The 19,924-nt window shown below is 40.0% G+C and overlaps 1 protein-coding gene and 1 long non-coding RNA gene across 7 annotated transcripts; one reads left to right on the top strand and one right to left on the bottom strand.

Moving 5' to 3' along the window:
• The first annotated feature begins 1,562 nt into the window (after nt 1-1,562).
• Nucleotides 1,563-11,653, top strand: LOC125748406 (uncharacterized). Of its 2 annotated transcripts, none has more exons than XR_007399544.1 (2): nt 1,563-2,181; nt 3,397-11,653. It is a non-coding gene; the product is annotated as an uncharacterized LOC125748406 (long non-coding RNA). The 2 variants fall into 2 exon arrangements; XR_007399543.1 differs by having other exon boundaries at nt 2,467-11,653.
• On the bottom strand, nt 7,485-19,805 carry arhgef5 (Rho guanine nucleotide exchange factor (GEF) 5). 5 transcript variants are annotated; one of them, XM_049024444.1, is made up of 16 exons: nt 19,615-19,805; nt 19,209-19,246; nt 14,810-18,361; nt 14,435-14,480; nt 13,950-13,999; nt 13,052-13,401; nt 12,792-12,952; nt 12,424-12,576; nt 11,727-11,856; nt 11,548-11,622; nt 11,374-11,463; nt 10,607-10,749; nt 10,057-10,203; nt 9,536-9,603; nt 9,334-9,438; nt 7,485-9,191 (listed from the first exon to the last, which is right to left on the bottom strand). In XM_049024444.1, the coding sequence occupies exons 1-16, from the start codon at nt 19,647-19,649 to the stop codon at nt 9,049-9,051; spliced, it is 5,286 nt and encodes a 1,761-aa protein (XP_048880401.1). In that variant the 5' UTR covers nt 19,650-19,805; the 3' UTR covers nt 7,485-9,048. The 5 variants fall into 5 exon arrangements, with proteins under 5 accessions (XP_048880401.1, XP_048880399.1, XP_048880398.1 ...); XM_049024442.1 differs by having other exon boundaries at nt 9,536-9,606; nt 14,435-14,477; XM_049024441.1 differs by having other exon boundaries at nt 9,536-9,606; nt 19,615-19,804.
• Nucleotides 19,806-19,924: the final 119 nt, after the last annotated feature.

Below are 19,924 nucleotides of genomic sequence, written 5' to 3'. Positions count from 1 at the left end.
CCCCCAATATGTCATTTATACAGACAGTGAGTTAGAGCATGTTTGAATTGAAAAAAGTTGGGAGAGGAGGAGAGTATGAGCTCTCTAAAGAGCTGTCATGTAGGGTCATAGGAAATACAATAACAAACATGGTCTCGAGGGCCTCGGATGTGGAAGACTTCATCAAGTAGCCAACTAAAGAAGACCTGCAAGAAATGGCAAGACATCTTGTTTCATACTACCCGATGTTATCCGACAAACTCGACACAGAATGTCAATGGGTATGTAAGCATTGTGACATCGATATAATAATTTTATATATAGTATAGTATAGTATAGTATAGTATAGTGCCTCGTGCCCATTGCTTCCGGGATAGGCTCCGGACCCCCCGCGACCCAGTAGGATAAGCGGTTTGGAAAATGGATGGATACTATAGTATAGTATAGTATAGTATATATTTTGTAGGGAAGGGTACAAGTACGGTATGCATTTCTATTTTGTAGTCATGGTTTAGGAAATGTTTGACACAGTAAACCTGTAAGCTGCGAGCCTAACATTCACTGACAGTATTGTTGATACTCCATACATGTAAGAATAGAATTTTGAAAAGGTGACTAAACGGACACACCCTCAGCCTCTTAATGTGTTGGACTGTTCGCGTGTCTATGAGTAGATGGTAAGTAAATAGGTTTAATAAATAAACAATCAATGCCTGTTGCTTGCTGTTAAAGATGCATTCATCACACATTTGTATCCTGTACCTAAATGGATCAGTATGAACACATACCCCCTTACACCCCTAATCAGAGTAAGAGTTTGACATTTGTTGTGCACCTCTTTATACTTCAAAATATGTGATCATTTTGGAAGGTTGAAACTGTTAATGAGAAAAATTAGCGGCAGTTTAAAAATAGCATACCTTTTTAAATTCTAATAGGAAATTTCCTATTGGGGGGGGGGGGGGGGGGGGGGGAGAGACGCCATGAGTTTGGAGCCACAAAGGAAAGTGAGGGAAATCTTGACCCCCAAGGCATCCACTGTCATTCTCTCTTCAAGTTTCAGTTGCCCCATCAGCACTCCAGAAAGCTTAAAGGTTCACCCACCCATAACCAGCACTCCAAGGGCTGATGTTCTGGGTAAATGTATTAGCCTTTCATAGGATATTTATCGGCGGGACGTTGTTGTTTATGTATGAAATATAGTTAGGGTCAGAATTATCGGTCTCCTTTGTAAAACTGCACAAACCAGAAATGACTATAGTCGATACTGTACATAGTAATAGAATATAATAAAACAAGACTAAGCAAAAATGACTAAATTATTAGCCACCAGACAGTTATTTTTCAATAGTGTACATTTTCTGCCTCAAAACAGACAAGCTTTTATTTTTGATCAATGGCATAGATTCATGGAGAGACATTAATAAGTTGAGATTTTGAAGGGTGATGTAAACACATATGCCACCAGAGTAGCTTTGTGGTTTGTCACTGTGACTTTAAGCAAGACAGTGACCTAAGGTTACATCTAAATTGCTCTGAGATATTTTTAGAGACACCTAAATAAAAGTCCTACACAGCCCTCATATAGTGCAGAGCTCAGTGCAATTGGGAAACTGTTGCAGAAACTCAAAGTTCTTAAACATAAATGAAAACTCCACTATTTGGAAGAGCTGGAACAATGTTTGTATGGAAGAACGAACAAGAATATGTGCCACTCTCGTCAGGAACAAAAATACGAGATTGTGAGAAAGTTTACATGGCTAATGATTTTGACCTTGTCATTTTTGCATTTTCCTATTTCTATTCAGCACAAGAAGAATAAGATTTTGTCTCTTCTTCTGGAAGTGATAAGAGAATAAACATTAAGGGTTTTGTGCAGGTTCATACAGGGGACTTATAATTTTGACTTGAACAGTATGTTGGTGTCATTACCATTTCGGATTTCTAGTATTTTCTATCCTTCTATTCTTTCTTAACCTATTGGACGAATGCAAACAGGACAGTTGGGTGGCTCAGTCCAGACACTATAAAACTCTGCAGGAGATGTATCGCAAGACCAAACAAAACGGAGATGCTGTGGCACAACTTCTCGACCTGGAATTTGAGGAGAGAAGATCTTTTATCCATTCAGATGTACTGAAGGAACCAAACAGACCGGCAAAAATCATTGAGGCATATCCCTGTTTTAAAGATAATGACCATGTAAGTACACTCACCACTCACAATTCACACTTGGGCTCTTGAACAATCCAGTGTTTTGGGAAATTAGCTTATTAGAGTATTGGAAGTGTTCTGTTAAACATTTGGAGCATACTGCTTAAATAAAGTAACGGTTTAAAAAAATACTACAATGGTTGAAGAATGATGTGCATTAACTAAATTCCCATGAGTTGTGTCATTTCCATAAAACCTTAGAATTTGAAGAATGGTTTAACAATACACTTCATGGTTGTCTATTTTGTATGTTTTTTTTTTTTAAATACCAAGGTTCTTGATGAACTTGGACGAATAATCGACAACGACAACTCCAGTTATGCAATGGAACTAAGGGAGCGATGGCTTGATTTCTAATCCAATTACCTTCTACAGGGTTTCCAAGAAGGCATTGAAGCCACCAATGGCACCTCCTGCTGTTAAGGCCTTATTTTTTATTGAAAAATAAAACACACGTAAACACGAGAATTAGGGCTGGGTGGAGGTGCCTGGCTGGTTTCCATTGTGTAGAGGGCGGAGGTGAACCTCCTGGTCATAACTCACAAAGAGTTAAGCAAGGGAGAATATGTAAGTAGGGATGGAACAGTTCATGAATAAAATCTGTTTGGTTCGCTTATCTTTGTTCGGCTCAGCGCAAGCACAAAAAATTACTTTTCATCAGTAATAGATGGTATGCAGCTGCTGCATGGTTTCGGTCAGCTGTGTGAAATCATTCTGGATTTTGTGCTACCTATGGTGTTGGCAGTAAGAAAGGCATGGAAAAACTGGGACTGTGTGCAACATGCTGCTTACGCTAGCGGCAACACATCCAGTATGTTACCGTGGTGAAGTTAGTTTTACGTCAGATATTTGACAGACGTTCGCTCGGAACTAGCAGTGTCTTCGTACACGATATAGCCGACTCGTTGCTTTCAGAGAAGGCGCGCTCACTCCAGAGCCCTTGCTCTCACCCACAGCGGCTCCACATTGGGACCATCGACAAAAAATTTTAGTCAGCAGTGTCTCCCCATTTACTGTATGAAAATCACTCCTGAACTGAACTGAACTGTGGATTTTGTGAACCATTCCACTCCTAGTAGCAAAGTAGTCATTCTAATGGAGTAGAGCCAGACAGCATGATGCAGGTCGTGAAGCACTCTGAAGGGGGACCTATTTTGTGATAATGTCTGCCTCACCTTACATTTTCCTCATTTTACATTTTAGCTTGTTATAAAGCTATCAACCTGATCAATGCACTTCCAAATCTGCTCCCTTCTAATCTTACCGTGTTGAAGAAGATGACGTCTTCAGCAAAAGCACTCATCTATGTCCTAAAGGTAAATCAGAATTTTTTTAAGTAAGCATTTAACATAAACTCTTGACATTCTCTCAACAGTTAAAGCGCAACCCCAGCTATATTCGACCCATAGCTCTGTTGTCCAAGGTCACACCGTGCTTTTGGTAGGAAAAAGAACAGACCAAAAAGCAGCAGCTAAAGCGAACCTATCGGGGAACTTGAAGTTACGTTTCAGTTTGTGTCCCGTTAGGGTAGCTTTGGTAAACGCCAAGCAATGAGCTGTCAATTTGAAAGTATTATGTTTGGTTATGACATGGAACATGATTCAACCAATCAGGATGCTGATTGTGAGGTTTCTGTGTGTGGGTGGACAGGTGGGTTGATTGATGGGTGGATGTATGTATGATCTACTAATGTTGTGTGATTATGTTCAGCCCGCAGAGGACCCAGAGGCATATCTAGCCAGAAGGCCGCTCGCCACACCACTCCTCCTGCTCACCAAAGATGGAGGCGTCTGCTTTTTATGTGTGGGAGCCACACCAGCCACCTCCATCCCAAAGAGCAGTCTAGGAGAGGCAATGCTGTATATTATGGCATATTACTACGCCTTCCACATGACGTAAAAAAATGCATCTTAAGACAAGACAATTTCTTAAAATAAGTCTCCTAAATCTAAGAATTATTCGCTTATTGTGAGATTTTTAATGTGCTGCAAGCAAGCACACTGGTCTCATTTTCATCCTCTTGCTTACTTGTTTTCAGCAAGCTTGGCTCTGATCCAGTTGGCTTCTAAGCAATAATTCTCCAAAATAAGAACAAATATCTTAAAATTAGATAAACAGAAATTAACAAGAACACTACGTACTAGTATTTATTTGCCTAAATTAAGATTTTTTAAGATTAAAATTTAAGATTTTTTTTCTTGTTTCAAGAAAACTTAAGTGCAATTTTCTTAAGATAATTTTGCTTGAAATAAGTAGTTTTTTTTCTAAAAGTTATTATTTTCTTGTTTTTAGAGGTATTTTTTTGCAGTGCAAATGTTTCATTTTTTTTATTTTGCTTGAAAAGTTTAACATAATTCTAGAAAAATTAAATGCACATGACTCAGTTGAGAGCAAAAAATAGGAAGCAGATACGTCTCCTCTGACTCTCCAACACACAGCATTGCTCTGACTTTGCTCTTTCTCATAACTGTAATCAATTAATGAATATTGTTAACCAATGCAATACAGGAGCAAAACACTGAGAAACTCACACAAATGAACCTGCTATTTTGTTCTATAATTTCTTTCAGAGAATCTTGAATGTATAATTCAAAAGTGAAACAGCAGTGGTATAAACATACAAAAGTAGTGTCACCTGTCACAGCCCCAGCCCCTATTCCCTCCTTCCCCCTTCTCCTCAAGCGCCATAAACACTCTCAGTGCTATACGTCATGTACAGAAAGAGATCCTCTTCATGGTGTTCCTGAAATAAATGAACACAGAGAAAAAAGCTGGGTGTAATCACCCATTAAAAAGGGACTTTGTGAGAACCCCAGAGAACAGTGGGAGGGTGAAGGGATTACCTCGTAGACAACGGAGAGAGGGGAACTCGACGGAGGCAGCGAGTTATTGACGAAAAAGAAAAGTGCCTCCTCTGGTCGCATAGAAACCCGCTGCCGGATTAAGAAACACAGCTGACCCACTAGGAGAGACGAGCAGAAAATCTGTCAGCATTACCGGTAAATATCGTTTTGCTTTAGTTTAGACTGGAACATACTATTTCATCACATGTTATGAGAGTATTGTCTATATGTGTATCACTCGGTGCTGCTGAGTATTTGATACGTCTGACTGAAACAGCGACAACATACAAAAACATACGTGCAGCATGCAACAATTCAAAATAATTTTAAGTAACCTGTGAGATCAGATGGAACAAGGTATTTCTTCTTATCCAGGTCTGGTGCTCTTGATCTAGGCGCCCGCTCAACGATAATCTAATTAAAGAACATTTCAAAGTTTTTAAGCAAAACAGAAATGTTACAAAAATACATATGCATGGATACAGAGTAAATTAACACACTCCCGGAATGGACCGTTTTGCTTGTATGAAAGTGTAACAAAATAAATGGTAAACTGACCGGTATCTTGTCCGGATGCTTCGCTCGGACTCTCTCCCCCTCAGCCTTCCTTACATCCAGCGGCACACCTCGCTTATACTGGCTACCCATCTAGAGAAAAATAGAAGCTGTGCATTTACTGATTGGAAAACCGCGCGACTCTAAAATTACGCATACTACTACCAAGACATCTCATAAGCGTAAAGAAATTAATGATTATAGAATGACATACAGAGTGACATTTTAATGGCTGCGTTTTGAAACGAAAACACAATACATAAATGTAGCCATCCCGCTAATGATCCCTCATCCCAACGCGAATGCGCATTAGCTAGCAGTCATCTGAACGAAAGCAGCAATAAACAGGAAATTGATCAGATGAAGATTTCCAGGCAGATGTCAGTATTTAGCGAGACAGACACTTGCGAGCTAATTAGCAATCCACCCGACGTCCACGACCCATCTATAGCATGACAGCTTTCCCGATCTCCGAAACTCACCTTTGGATTAATAATTAAGAAAAACGAATTAGCAAAAATCCCCAAAATTGCTATTTTTTTTCTTCCAGTTACTAAAGAATATAAACCATATGAATGAAATATTAATTGCAATGTGTAACTTAAGTCTTATTAAGTCTTAAAATGTCGACTGGTCCACTTCTCCTACAGAAACAACAACAAACAGATGAACGCCCCCATTAAGGCTATCTTAACCAATCATCTGCAAGCACGCAGATTTCTGTCCATTTGGCAGCAAGTCAGGGGAGGGATTTCATTTGTTGACAGCACTTCTATTGGTCTGTTTTCATGCTTATCTTGCATGTGCAGCCCGTTATTCTGCTTGGTTTTACACAGATGGGACCAATGGAAAGCAGGTAGATTGCTGGGGGCGTGTCTCGTAGTGTGAGTTCTACGTGTGCTGCGTTGTGTTCTTTAAACTTCGGACCAGTCGTAAGCACGGTAGTTAACTTCAATACAGTAGGCTCCAGATAAATCCGAAATATAGTTTACTTTAAACAAAGTGTTTTATGCAGTCCAGTTATTTCGACTAACATGGATGTTTCTCGTGTTAACTTTTGCGACTACAAATGCAAACTGTAACTACTTGCTACGTGCTGAGCATGTATGAGCATGACTGATATGGCCTGCAGCTAAATCAACTTGTGTAATATTCAGCACAGCTGTCGTCCGTTTTTATGTTGTACATTACAAAATTCCCTCCTGGAAATTTTCAACTGAAAAAATGGAAAATGAGGCATTTATAAGACGGCTATCTAAATTACTTCTTCTTGTTAAAGTGTCAGAAAGATATTCCCACTTTGGTTATCCACATAGGAATTGAATCTTTAGGGAGTGTTTGGTGACACAGAGGTAACATCCCCATGATTCACCTGGCTTCTGTGCCAGCTATAAATACCTGTCTTAAATATTGTTTAGCAATTTCAGTATGACAAGCATAACAAATACACAAGAATTATCCAGTTGTTAAGATGATTTTCACGCTACCATGACAACCGCAGTCTGACCTTTTTCCATAGGTCATTCATTTGATGGTTTTCTGGCTGACAGCCACAGCCTGTACCTTTTCCTTTGCATAGGATTGTGATTACTTTCTTTACGTAGTGTGCAGCATGTAAGCATAGAATTAGTGGCTGGTTTACAAAGAACTTCTTCAAGGTGCAGTATATGGAGCCAGAAGAATACTGATATTTGCATTTTAATGTAACTATTTTCTACATTAAAGACATTCTATTCATTCCGTTCTGTAGTTAGTATGGAGTTTTGAATGTACCATGTGACCAAATAAAGTGACCCACATGTCATTTTGTTTTATTCATCCACCCACCCATCCATGTTCCCTTACTTTGACTTCAGTACACGATCATGTTGAGTCTGGAGTCTCTCCCAAAAAGTAAGTAAGTGCATTTTTATTCATAAAGCACATTTTACATTTAAAAATAACTGAAGTTTACCAAAATGCTCCATAATATTTACAAACAGTATGTAAAACAACATAAGACATAGCCAAACAATGTCAGTCCAAGAAGGGAGTGGAGGAAACTTTAGACAAATACAGAATATATTGTTAATATATATTGCTAATCTGGACTGAATGCAAGTTTGATGTACAGGCTTAGTGGATGGACACCCTGGATGGGATGCCTGTCAGTCATAAGGCACACCAGTGCACACATTCACACAGCCAACCATGCGATATGGACAGTTTAAAGACGCCGTATCACACACCAGTACCAGTTATTCAGTTTTCCTGATTGTTTGGTTGAAGTGTGCTGGAAACTGAGAAGGAGCAAAAATGTGGATTGTGGGGGGGGTACCAAGAACCAAACTGAAAAACACCAACCTAACTGTACGTTTTTGAACAGTGACAGGAAACCGAAGTACCCACATAAAATACAGAATGAAAAATGCTGTTTCCACACAGTCATATCGGATTAAAATTGAAATATATATTATTGGCTATAAATAACATGTAATCCAGATAATTTGATTCTAAATCTCAATAGAAATTTCCATTGGAAATCCAAGGTGATTTTATTAAACTAAACTACTTTCTGTCTTGGGCTTAGGGATTGTTACTAATTGTTTGTATTCCTGGCTGTGTTTGCTCTTTAGCGTGATAGAGAGCTATTTCAGTTTTCTACATTTTTCTTTGCTTCCATTAGCCCGTAATTACGTGAGGCAACATTTTATTACAAGGATTAAAAGGTCTCTGGTCAACCAGTTTTAATGGAATAACAAGCTACCCTTTTCCACAGTTAAACATTAATCTATATATACTTCATCTATTTACATTTTACTTACTAATATACACAACAGAACACAACATTATTCATTGTATGGGCACCTGCAGTAAGTTTATCTTTTGAAAATTATACAGACAATTGAGCAATTAATAATAGCAGATGTCATACAGATCTAACTAAGTCACCATAATATACAATTTTTATTAAAAGTTCTGAGGAAATACCCGACCATCCTCACTCTGAAATGTGCTCACCGCTGCTCTATTTTGCTATATATACATAATACTTTCATTGTTTACCTTGGCAGTGGTATATATACAAACATACACGATTTGTACAGGAAACACATTAGTATACTGTAGTACTGCAGTGGCATGAGGGAAACAGGAGTCAAATAGGAGTATGAAGAACTAGGCTTCTGTAAATCGTTACTTTATAATTTGCAAACACATGTTCCTCAAATCCTATTTGCCTGTTATACCAAAAAGAAACAAAAAAACAATATTCCCTTATTCGATGTGTCCCCAAAAAATACTTAATTCAAAAGTTAAAAAAAATATATTTGCCTGTTAGACATACATAACTATAATTAATGCACATATTCCCTAGACACTGAACTTAAAGAATTGGATCTGACTGCATATTTTTGAAATTTCTGTGAAATTCACAGTCTTGTTTATTACATGACTGTCGTGCCTGTTCAGCACTAGCTTAGTGAGTTGCGGTAGCAGTTTTAATCTTCTGCGTGTCCAGTAGGTTGCGCTGTCTGGCTCTTGCGTTAACGATGGGCTCCAAATGTCCCTCTGGAGCCCATCCTCTCTGTCTGTCCGAAAGCCTTGTACCCTCAACCCAGCCTGAGAGAAAGGAAAACGCAGACAGTGAACTAATGAATATATCCACATAAATGACTGATATGTACAAACACATTTATAACAGTGCTTCAAAGCAGCATTTTAAAGGAATCTGTTTCATCTGTCGAACACTGATCTCTCTTACCATCACTGCTCTGCTGGTGAACCAGTAGGACGTCGGCTTTCTCCAAGGATATTTCATCTGGTTGCTGGGCAACAAAAGCTTTGACACACTGAACCTGGGTAAGGTCTGTGGGTTAGAGTAAATGTAGTAAATAATGTGAAGCACTGATTCAACCAATAACACGGAAAAGGCTTCTAATAGGGGCACTGAAAAAGGCTGGTACCTTGTGCCATCGTGAAATCTATGTCGGGATGGGGTCGGGAAAGTGCAGACATCCAGCGTAGTTTATCGCTGCTGAAAGGGTAAGAAAAATCAAAGTCACTGTGTAAAATCTTTTTATCAATGTTATAGAACTATCCTATGTATTATTAAATTGTATAATGCTTAATTCATTACAACCCATACTTCATAAACTCTCCTTAAACCCCAAGCCTAAGATCATCACAGAATCTGTAGTAAGTGAACTGAATTGAATTCAATTGAATTCCTTTATTGTCATTGTACACAGCTTGCCTCTTTGGATGCAGTTCTACTACAATATTGTAATACATATCAGCAAATAACTACACATAGTTAATGTATAGAACATTTTATTTTGATATTTCTGATAATGTATTTTTTTCTGTGTTGGTTGTCTTTGCCCCAGTTAATCCTGCACGGCAAAATGGTGAGAACAGGCTGAGGTCTGGATGAAGCTCTATGCTCGTCCCACACGCCTGTGGCTGTGGGGTGCGGCTCTCCTACTGTGTGTCACTGCGAAGCAGCAGAGCCTTCTTGGGCGGCAGGTGGAGGCGGAACACGTTCTTCTGCAGGGAGTGCAGCTTGATGCGGCAGTTCTCCACACGAATCTTCTCCGTGGGAGCGTAGTCAATCACCGAGAACCTGCCACTTCTAATAACCAGAAAAGTAGAGGCTAATATAGTGACCAGAGTTGCACAATAACTCGATCAATAACTATAACTGCCCTGCAGACAGAGTTTCTGTTTCTGGTTAATTAATACACTGAGTAAGAGTGTGCTGCTACATTATCTGTGCACCCTCAAGTGAAGTGTTACCTCTATTTTTATTGAGTTGAAACAGGGTACACTTGCTTTTTCACTCTTTCAGCCAGGGGATTTGAACAAGAGACCTTCTGATCAGAGGCACATACTCCTAAATTGCTGAGTTACATGCAACCCACATACTAAACACTAAACCAACAACCACATGGACTACACTCTCCTTGGGTAATAAGGGAACTCAGCATGATAAAATGGATTAGGCTGTGTGCACAGAAGCTTGTTGACATGCTCACTCTTTCTGGAGGGACAGCAGCAGGTAGTCATTGAAAAGGTGCAGGTACACAGTCCTCTCCGTCTCTTTCAGAGCAAAATCACACATTTCTGCTACAGAGCCCTCCCGTATTAGCCTACGGGACTGACTGACCAGAGGCAGCGTCTGAGGAGAAGAGCATCCTTTCAGCATGTGCCACAAATGATCCATCCATCTCTTAACCACTAATCCTGGATCGGACTGCTGGCTAGAAATGATATTTTGTATAATTAAACAATCATCCATGCTTATATAGTAAGGATTTAAGGATTGCACTAGTATTTTAACAAACCACAAGGATGAATAGCTACCCAATATTTGTTATTATTATTAATAATAATAATAATAATAATAAATTGTATTTATATAGTGCCTTTCTCACACTCAAAGATGCTTTACATGTGCAATCAATAATACAATGAAGAAATGCACATGCAGAAATGACAGCAACAACAAGCCAACAACAATGAGAATGTCACGAACTGGTTATATAAATTATAGCATTGCTGAAATAAATGAGTTTTCAATTGATGCTTGAAAATATTAACTGACTGTACCACAAACAGACTTTCAGAAAAAATGCAAATTGAGACTGACAAAACGCTAGACAACAACAACAATAAACACCAGTGAGAAGCAGCAGCCAAAACGTGTACAGCGGTCGCTCGACTGTAGCCGGAAATCCCCCCAAAAGATCTCTCTCTGTGCCCATGGAGGAGGTTAAGACCATTGCCATTCAATGATATTTACCTTGCATCCAAAGTCCACCTTGAAGCTTAGCGAGACTAATGATTCAATACTCTTCATTTGAGTAATGCTGTCATTGCTTTCCTTTATGAGCTGAAAAAAGATGAGAGTGAATGACTTCACTGGACACTGGAGTAAAACGTCAAGACGGAGGAAAGAAGCAGAGAGATGGCATACCTTCTCGAGCAACTTCAACGCTTTGATAGCCTGTACCTCTTCCTTGGTGTTTGAGACTGATCTCTTGACAATGTTCTGCAAAGAATAAAAAATAGTCACCTCTGAAGGAGTGAAACATGGCTTTACTAAGGCGGAAATGCAAGTAGATGCACTAGTTTGATGCAAGGGGTGACAAAGACCTGTACAAGGAGCTTAAGTCGCGTGATCCTCTGGAAGGGAAGGACAAGGAAGGAACGCAGAGGTAGACGCTGACACACCGGACTGCGCTCCAGGGTCTCCACGACACGCCGGAACCCGGGACATTCGTCCCTGAAGCAGCAAGAGGATTCATGCAGGATGCTGACTGAACCGAATGAAAACACTGAACCTATAGATGCCTATTACAGTAGAGGTTACATGCGACATTCTCTCAAGTGTGTATGACTTTGAGTGACAATTCGTATAACATTACATTAATTTATTTTACCCAAAATTTAAAAGAATCACAGAAACAAAGAGAAACTTTATAATAGATTAAATTAGATCAGATCAGATCAGATCAGATTAGATTCAGCTTTATTGTCATTGTATTGAGTACAGGTATAGAGCAGTGAAATACAATTAGCATCTAACCAGGTGCAAATAAAACATATATAAATACAATAAAGTATAAATAAAACAGATAAATTATAAATATTAATTATTTCCTGCACAAAATCTGCAGCATAAGTTGCAGACAGGAAGTTCAGGACAGGAATGATTGTGCTGGAAATGACAAGATGCAATGAATGTAATAATCAAGATACCACCACTAATGCACAAAAACACCTACAACATTTAGACAAAGCTACACAAAATAGTAAAAGTCATTGAAGAGAAAATCATAATTAAACTTACATAAGTCTTTGGTAAGTCTTGTCCTGGTATGATTGGTTGGTGAGATAAGGCACATAGACCAATCGGAATCGAGGGCAGTAGCGGATGATGATGTCACACACAGTAAAGTGCATCACGTCCCTCTCTACCTGCTCCTCCAGTCTGGACAGGAAACTGAAAATGGATGAAAAGGGTACAAAGGTTCCCAACAGTCTATCATAAGGCAGAAACTCACACACAGAACTACACATTACAGGCAATTTAGAAAGATCGTTTATTGTAACTATATGTTTTTGGGCTGAGGCTACATTAAGTACAGCAGGGTGATATTAAAATAGAGCATGTAACTAACACCTATATACAGGTGTTAATGGGAAATGGTTCCGTACCTGTAACTGAGAGCTCTGACTTCCCGGAGTCGGGAAAACAGCCAGTTCTTGTCCTGTGCTGACAGCAGCACTGCCAGCTGCTTTGACTTGACAAAGTGATCTACTGCAATATCTAAACTCCGGCAGTAGGAGGCCTCAGAGGTCACCACCTCAAACCGCACCTGAAAAGTGATACTTCACTGAAGGCAAACGTAATGACAAACAGACCATCGTTTTCGAGAGATACAGAATCGTGATCTGGAAGAGAATGCTGGATTCACCTCCTGTAGGCGTCGCTCATCTTCATTCAGATCGCTCAGTTCGCTGCTTTTCCTGACTCCGGGTAGGTCCTGCCAGAGAGTGGGGGACAGGGAGAAGGAGGCAGAGAAGCGTGGAGAGGAGGATCGTGGGGGTGGTGGCAGCAGTGGGAGAGAGCGTGTGCTTGTGTTGGGAAGGGTGTTGGATTGGTAGAGTGAGTGAGGGTGCGGGTAAGACGGGACAGGGGGCAGGGGCCGCCGAGAAAGCTGGGACGACAGATGTGGCAATGTGGGAGAAGTGGCGTCCGAGCAAGACTGCAGGAGAATCTCCTGGTTCTGAACCACCTCACAGTACTCCTGATAGAGCTGGGAATCTGGGAGAGGAGAAGAGAGACAGACTGCTTTTATACACACACCTGTGGCCTGTGACCTATTATAAGTAGTTTATTTGTGTGTTGTAACTGAATGTCCCATCGATGTTTTTAGCACATTCCACGGGATCTATTTGTCTCATCAAATAAAAATTCAGAAATAATAGATGATTATTGTAAGAATCCAGAAAGATGTGGCTAATCAGGCATATATTACCATCCGGTGACAACCTATAACAATTAATTTTGTTGTAACAGAATGTCAGAAATAGAGGACTTCTACCTAAAATCAGATAAATGCGCAAATTCCTCATGTCAGAAGCAGAACCAGCACTGACTGGATACCTATAACCATCTTAGCATCTTCTCTTGCCGGTTTTGTTGTTATTCTTGGATCCAATCAGTGATTTGTCCCTAAATCAGCAAAATGGCTCAGTAGTAACGACTGAGCCAATGTGCTGCCCCAGATGCACCTTTTCATGGCAAAGCTCCTCCATCAGGCCCAAAAGGTTTAAATGATTTGGATGGAAAAGTTGTCAAGAACTACTCACTAAAAAATCTGGAGTTCTTCTTCTTGGGTCTTCTAAGGGAATCTGATGTTCTTCAGGAGGAAAGGATATGGATATTTAATTTGAGCTTGCAAATGGTCTTTTCTCACTTTTTCACAAGAATAAATCGATATATAAAAATGATGTGAAGCATATTCCTGCAATGGTACTCTATTAATATTGTTTTGATGTTAAGTTTTTTTAAAATCACTAGAAGTTAAATACCCTTCTCTGTTTTACTTTGTTACTTCTGTAATATAATTTGTATTTCAAGTTATTTTCATTCTCAGTATTTTTTGGTATTGTTGAAAAAAAATTTCTATCATGATCAATTGGTATAGTATTTCTCTATATCACTCACCCTGCATACTTATTCAAAAATATTTAACATCTGATTTTATTACAGGCTTACAGTCACATCGGATAAAATGACATCATTTAGAAGTGCTTGGGACTAGCTGTGTACACAGCGAATCGCATTGTGTCACCTTAGCTCCGCCTCGCCACAGCTGAGACTCAGCTTGTCGTCATCTTCTGGAAAAAACAATGGAATAATAATGGCACTATTTGACAATATGTCCACTTACAATGTCTTCACAGCTACTAGGTGTCTCTGTTTACAGACTGAAGAAATGCTACTGAGACATGGAGAAAGAGTTAAACAGGTTAATTAAATAGAATATACATTAAAGGGTCCATACGCTAAAAACAAACCCAACCATTGCTATACCCATCTGTGGCTGATGACCCCCTAACATTTGACCCCTTCAACTTGTGTAGATGGTTATATTCATTATTTTAAGCAAACAGACTGAGACTGGAATCGAACTGGCTCATTCCTTGTTGATTTCCCCTTTTCTCACCTGATACGTCAAAAACTCTTGAGCTGATAATTCGTCCCGACTCATTCTCTCCATATTTACATCTGTCCGTTGCCTTCCGGCACATTCTTCTCCTTAAGAGTGCTTCATCTGCCTGATTTTGAAAACAACAAGAGTCTTCCTCTTCGTTCTGTATCACCCATCTTTGCTCAGCAACTCCCTTGGTAGCTGATGTTGGGGATTTACTGGGACTGCTCACGGGGCTGGGGCAGCTATCAGACTTGGAAAGTGTTCGTTTTGTGATTGGCGAGTGGCAGATTTGGTCTGTCTCACTATTTGTACAGCTTTCATCTTCTGCAGTCATCTGGATGCCTGTATCTGCACCAACCTGCGCATTCTCTCGTACACTTACGACAATGATTGGGTCTGATTCCATGTAAGCATCTGTGCTCAGTTCTGAATTCTTCATTTCCTCTTTTTCATTGTTTGTCAGCATGTCACTGTAGGTATGTGTGTTTATCTGTATACATGCCTCTGTGTTTTTATCATCCTCACAATTTGTAACTGGGTCTGAGGTATCCTGTGTGTCCATCTCTGGACTTTCTTCCCATTTCTCAGTGGGACCATCTTCAGATGTATCAGGAATTTCAGTCCTAATGTCCACGGGACTCTTTAAATAGGAGGTAGCCTCTTCCTTACATTGTTCTACATTGTTCCTGCAGGTTGATTCATCAGTTGTTCGGGAAATGGGTTCCGTCTGTCTTTGGTTGTCTGATTCATGTTCTGAACAGGGTTCTTTGTCAGACTTCCGGTTGGCTGTAAACATGCTCTTGTTCTCCCTTCCATCGCCAGGTTCTGATGGTAGATCTACACAAGGCTCAGTGTGTCTCTTTTCCTCAGAGCTTGTAAAGGTATTTTCTGTCCCTGGTTCATTTTCCTCAGTCATAACAATCCTGCCATTTTCAAAGCATCCATAACCTCCATCCTCATTTAAATACTGATCAGTATCTTTACTATTATTTGACTCTAGAGGGATTTCAGAGTTGCCATCGCCATGTGGCTTTTTGGAGACACATAATGTATCCAGACTGCTCTCGTCGTCAGATTTTTCAGTGTCTTTTCCCACTTCTTTCTCCTTGTCAATGTCATTCTCGCTTTCAGCCAGAGGAGGGACACTACCATTGTCAGGCCCTAGATCTGTATTTAATTCTTCTGTTTGTTGACATCCCTCGTTTTTACACAGTGTCTGTCCAACTACAAAGAACACTGTAACTTTTTTGTCATCATCGTCACCATTTCCACCATCATCATCACCATCTCCATCATCTTCATCATCACCATCTCCATCATCATCTCCATCATCATCACCCTTCTTTCCTTCCAGTGCTTTGCTGTCTCGCATTTCAACCACTCTGTTTCTTTTCAAATCTAGATCCTCCCCCATGTCTGTCAGCTCATTGGTGCTCTCATCCTCTCCTTCCAAAGTTCTGTCTCCATCATCTCTTTCATGCTGCTCTGTACCCTTCTTCATCTGTTCTGCATTCTGAAATTCTACAGACTGTAAGTCTTCATCAGATGTAGCAGCACATTGCAAAAATTCTTTGCCATCCTCAATGGTCTCCTTTTGCTCCTCCTCTCCCCCACTAGAGACTGTTGCCAAGCCATCCTCCATCCTCTCCTCTTGTTTCTCCTGTCTTCCACTTTCTCCTTCATTCTCAGAGGGATAGCATTCCTCACTCACATTCCCCACATCACTCTCGCCTTCATCTGTGCTGCCCATGACATCCTCTGTCAGGTTTTGGTTTATGTCTTCTTGCGTCTTACTCTGTGCATCATTCTCAGATTCCAAATCCCCATCATAGCACATCTCCTTCCCTAACCATTTGTCGTTTTCATCCTCATCCTCTCTATCTCTTTCTGGTTTTCTTTCAGCTCCTTTACCATTTCCCTCATTCTCATCCCACTCTGAATCACTCTCTTCTCCTCCAGTAAATTCCCCTTCATCCATGGGCATTTGTATATCCTCATCAACACACTGTTCATGAACAGCCTCTCTCTCTGTGATTTCCAGGCCCTCTTTTTGTGAGTCTATCCGCATCCTGCTTGGCCTCTGCCTTTTGTCTTGTGTTGTCTGTCTCTCTTTCTCCTTTTTCCCACACTCCACGTCACTGCCATATCCCCACGGTCTACTTCTAGTGTCTGTCCAATGCTCATCTATACTCTTACTTTCCAGGTCTCCTTGTTTTTTCGGATATCTTTCCCTACCTGGACTGCGATGTTTCTGCCGTTCCTCTCGGGAATATTTCATAGGATCTCTGCCTTTTTCTCCATATATCTGCCAGTTTCCCATAAGCCGTGACTGCGTTCCTTCTCTTCCTGTTTCTGGTCCTCTGACTCTCTGCCTACCATTATATCTGTCCATGTCTGTTTGCATTAATCTATCTCTATATCTGTCATTCTCTCTCCTTCCCTCAATGTCTCTGTATCTTGCTTTTGTTTTGTCTTGCTTCTTACCTCTTTGCATGTCTCTCTCTTTATACCCCCAGCCATCCATGTACCGTTCTCGTCCCTTCTCCTCACCGTCTCCCTCACTCCTACTTTGTTTCTGCTGAAGTCCCCTCGGAGGGTCTATCTCCCTTCCTTGCAGAATGTCTCCTTCACCATCTCCATCACTTTTTATCACTCTATGCCTCTGTCTATTCCTCTCCCATCCCTCTCGATCGGAGAACTGCTCAGTTTCTGTTTCAGGTATTCTCAGTCTCTCAGCTGGACGGTGTCCCCTGCTTCTCTCATATTGGTTGGTTCTCCCACCTTCCCTTTCTCTGTCTCTTCCCCTCTCTCTTTCACCTTGTAACTCCTTCTCCTCCCACACTTCTCTGTGTCTGTATCTAGGACTCGGTTCCTTCCATATTTCACATTTCTCTAGTTGTACTTCTTTATCTCTCACTCCTCCTCCATTCTTCCTGTATTCTTTCCCTCTATCGTTCCATCTCTCCATGTCTCGATTCCTCTGAATGTCTCTCTGTTCATCTCTTGGACGGCCTACTTTTCTTTCTCTGTGACTGATTTCTTCCCTTTCCATTCCTCGTTGTCTCTCTTGAGGCTTAGTTGGTCCATCACCTTCTCTGCACATACTTTTTATCAGTCTCTCCACTCGCTCCCTGCTTGTTTCTGGCATTTGATGAAATATGCTATATTCTCTCGATCTTTCCTTCCCAGTCTTTTCACTGGCAAGCCTCTCATATTGTCTCCGTTCCTCCTTCCCTAACTTAATGTATCTTCTCTCTCTTTCCTGTGCTGTTCCTACTGATTCCTTTTCCCTTCCCTTATGACCTTGTGCCAGCCCTCTTTCTCTCTCCCTCCTCCATTCTCTAATTCTCTCTATTTCTCTTTGCCTCTTCCATTGTTCTTCCTGGTCGTGTTCCCGTTGTCTCACTGCTTGCACTGCAGTGTCACTTTTGGGACTGGATCCTCGAGCAGTGTGATCCTTTCGTTTGCGAGCACTCACAGACGGGTTTTCTCCGGAAGACTGCAGTGAACCAAAGAGGTTCCAGCTGAAACCTTTAGTCACCATGGTAACATGCTTTTCAGGATCTACAAGACAAAAAATATTTTTCCATGTACTACAATTAACCCGTCTATCTTATATTCATATATTAATTGAAATTCTTGCCTGACCAACAATGCATTTCAACTTAATTTAAAACTGCATTTGTACATTAACAATTATTTTACAACAACAATTACATTATATATACTTTGACCTATGAACATTTATTAAAAATGACTCACACCACAATTCTATTTGCTTATACCAAAAGACATTTGTATGAATTAGCTACCCTGTTACCAAATGCTGTAACATAGCCATTTTGCCGATTAAAAGATAATAATAATAATAATAATAATTCTCCAATAATAGCTTTCTCAGTTGTACATCACTTCGGAAAAAAACATCTGCTAAGTAAATAAATGCAAAAATAATTAATAACCCCACAGCCCCAACAGGAGAACCAGCTATTATTATTATTAATAATAATAATAATAATAATAATAAAAAATAATAATAATGAAGATGATGATGCGTGACCCTATTTCAATTGCTAATCCTGCTGGGAACAGCACTGAAACAGATCTGAATGCTCCAGAGCATTACTGAAAGGCACATGATAGGGAGAAGATTTATCAGTGTCACTACTGTGCAGGCGGTAGTGATATATTTGCTTTATCATCAAACATTTATTACACTAAGAAAATGTAGGTATTTTAATAAATGATTAAGATTTCATATCAAGACTGAATACTGTTCATTACAGGGTGCAGCAACAAGCTGCAACTGTAAAAATGGGTTAGGACTGCTGTCTCATATTTAAACTGGAAAGACAAGTTAAAACAACTTACTTCAACTTGATAAATAATGCAAAAAAATGGCAAGACTCACCTGAGTTTGTTAAGCAAGGAAATCTCTCCTTTTTTTTCCTAAAGCAATAAACCAGACCTTTTTAGAATTGCATAATACAGCAGAAACCTACATTTCTGTAGTCCAGTAACAAGATCATTTTGTGCTTTTGAAAGTGACTTTTATTTGACTCCAGAGGGATTTCAGAGTTTCCATCACCATGTGGCTTTTCGGAGACACATAATGGATTAAAAAGTAATAGTAACAGTAACAATCCAAAGAAGAATGAGAGAAGGAAGATCGTTTTACTTTTTCCCTTCTTCTGAAAACAAGCGTCTATGCTGCGACTGACTTCCTCTCTTCGCTTCACTTCAGATTTCACTCCTCATCCCCCTTCCTCCCTCCTTTCTCAAATTCCCAAACAAGTCTGAACAAATTGTCACTTTACCTTTCCCAGTGCCTTTTGTCTTCTACAGAATCCATGTTACTCAATATTGAAAAGTTTTTGTTACACAGTTCAGCTATATTGCACCGGTCTTCCTTCTCATTGTTAAGAATGGCATGGACACTTGAAATTATTAACTCTGTTTAAGTTATCTTTCTTTCTGAATCCATTCCAAAGACAGGAAGTGTACCTGCTGGGCGTTCCTCTCTGTGATTGGTGAATGGTGAAGGCTGGGTGTGTCATTGTCTTACAGCAGGTAAGGCAATGGCAATGCTGAGGGGGAAGGGAGAGTGTTTACACTCTCAATATGTCT

Source organism: Brienomyrus brachyistius, chromosome 9 (genome assembly GCF_023856365.1).
Source record: "Brienomyrus brachyistius isolate T26 chromosome 9, BBRACH_0.4, whole genome shotgun sequence".
NCBI classification, from domain to species: domain Eukaryota; kingdom Metazoa; phylum Chordata; class Actinopteri; order Osteoglossiformes; family Mormyridae; genus Brienomyrus; species Brienomyrus brachyistius.
This window is presented reverse-complemented; position numbering and strand designations above follow the sequence as displayed.

What these genes read in the sequence shown, in the direction of transcription:
- arhgef5 (XM_049024441.1), bottom strand. Translation starts at nt 19,649, where the DNA reads ATGGATTCTGTAGAAGACAAAAGGCACTGGGAAAG. An exon ending in CTGCTGTCCCTCCAGAAAGA is followed by an intron (nt 10,204 to 10,606) that starts GTGAGCATGTCA and finishes TCTGGTTATTAG; the next exon opens with AAGTGGCAGGTTCTCGGTGA. An exon ending in CTGCTTCGCAGTGACACACA is followed by an intron (nt 9,607 to 10,056) that starts GTAGGAGAGCCG and finishes TTACCCTTTCAG; the next exon opens with CAGCGATAAACTACGCTGGA.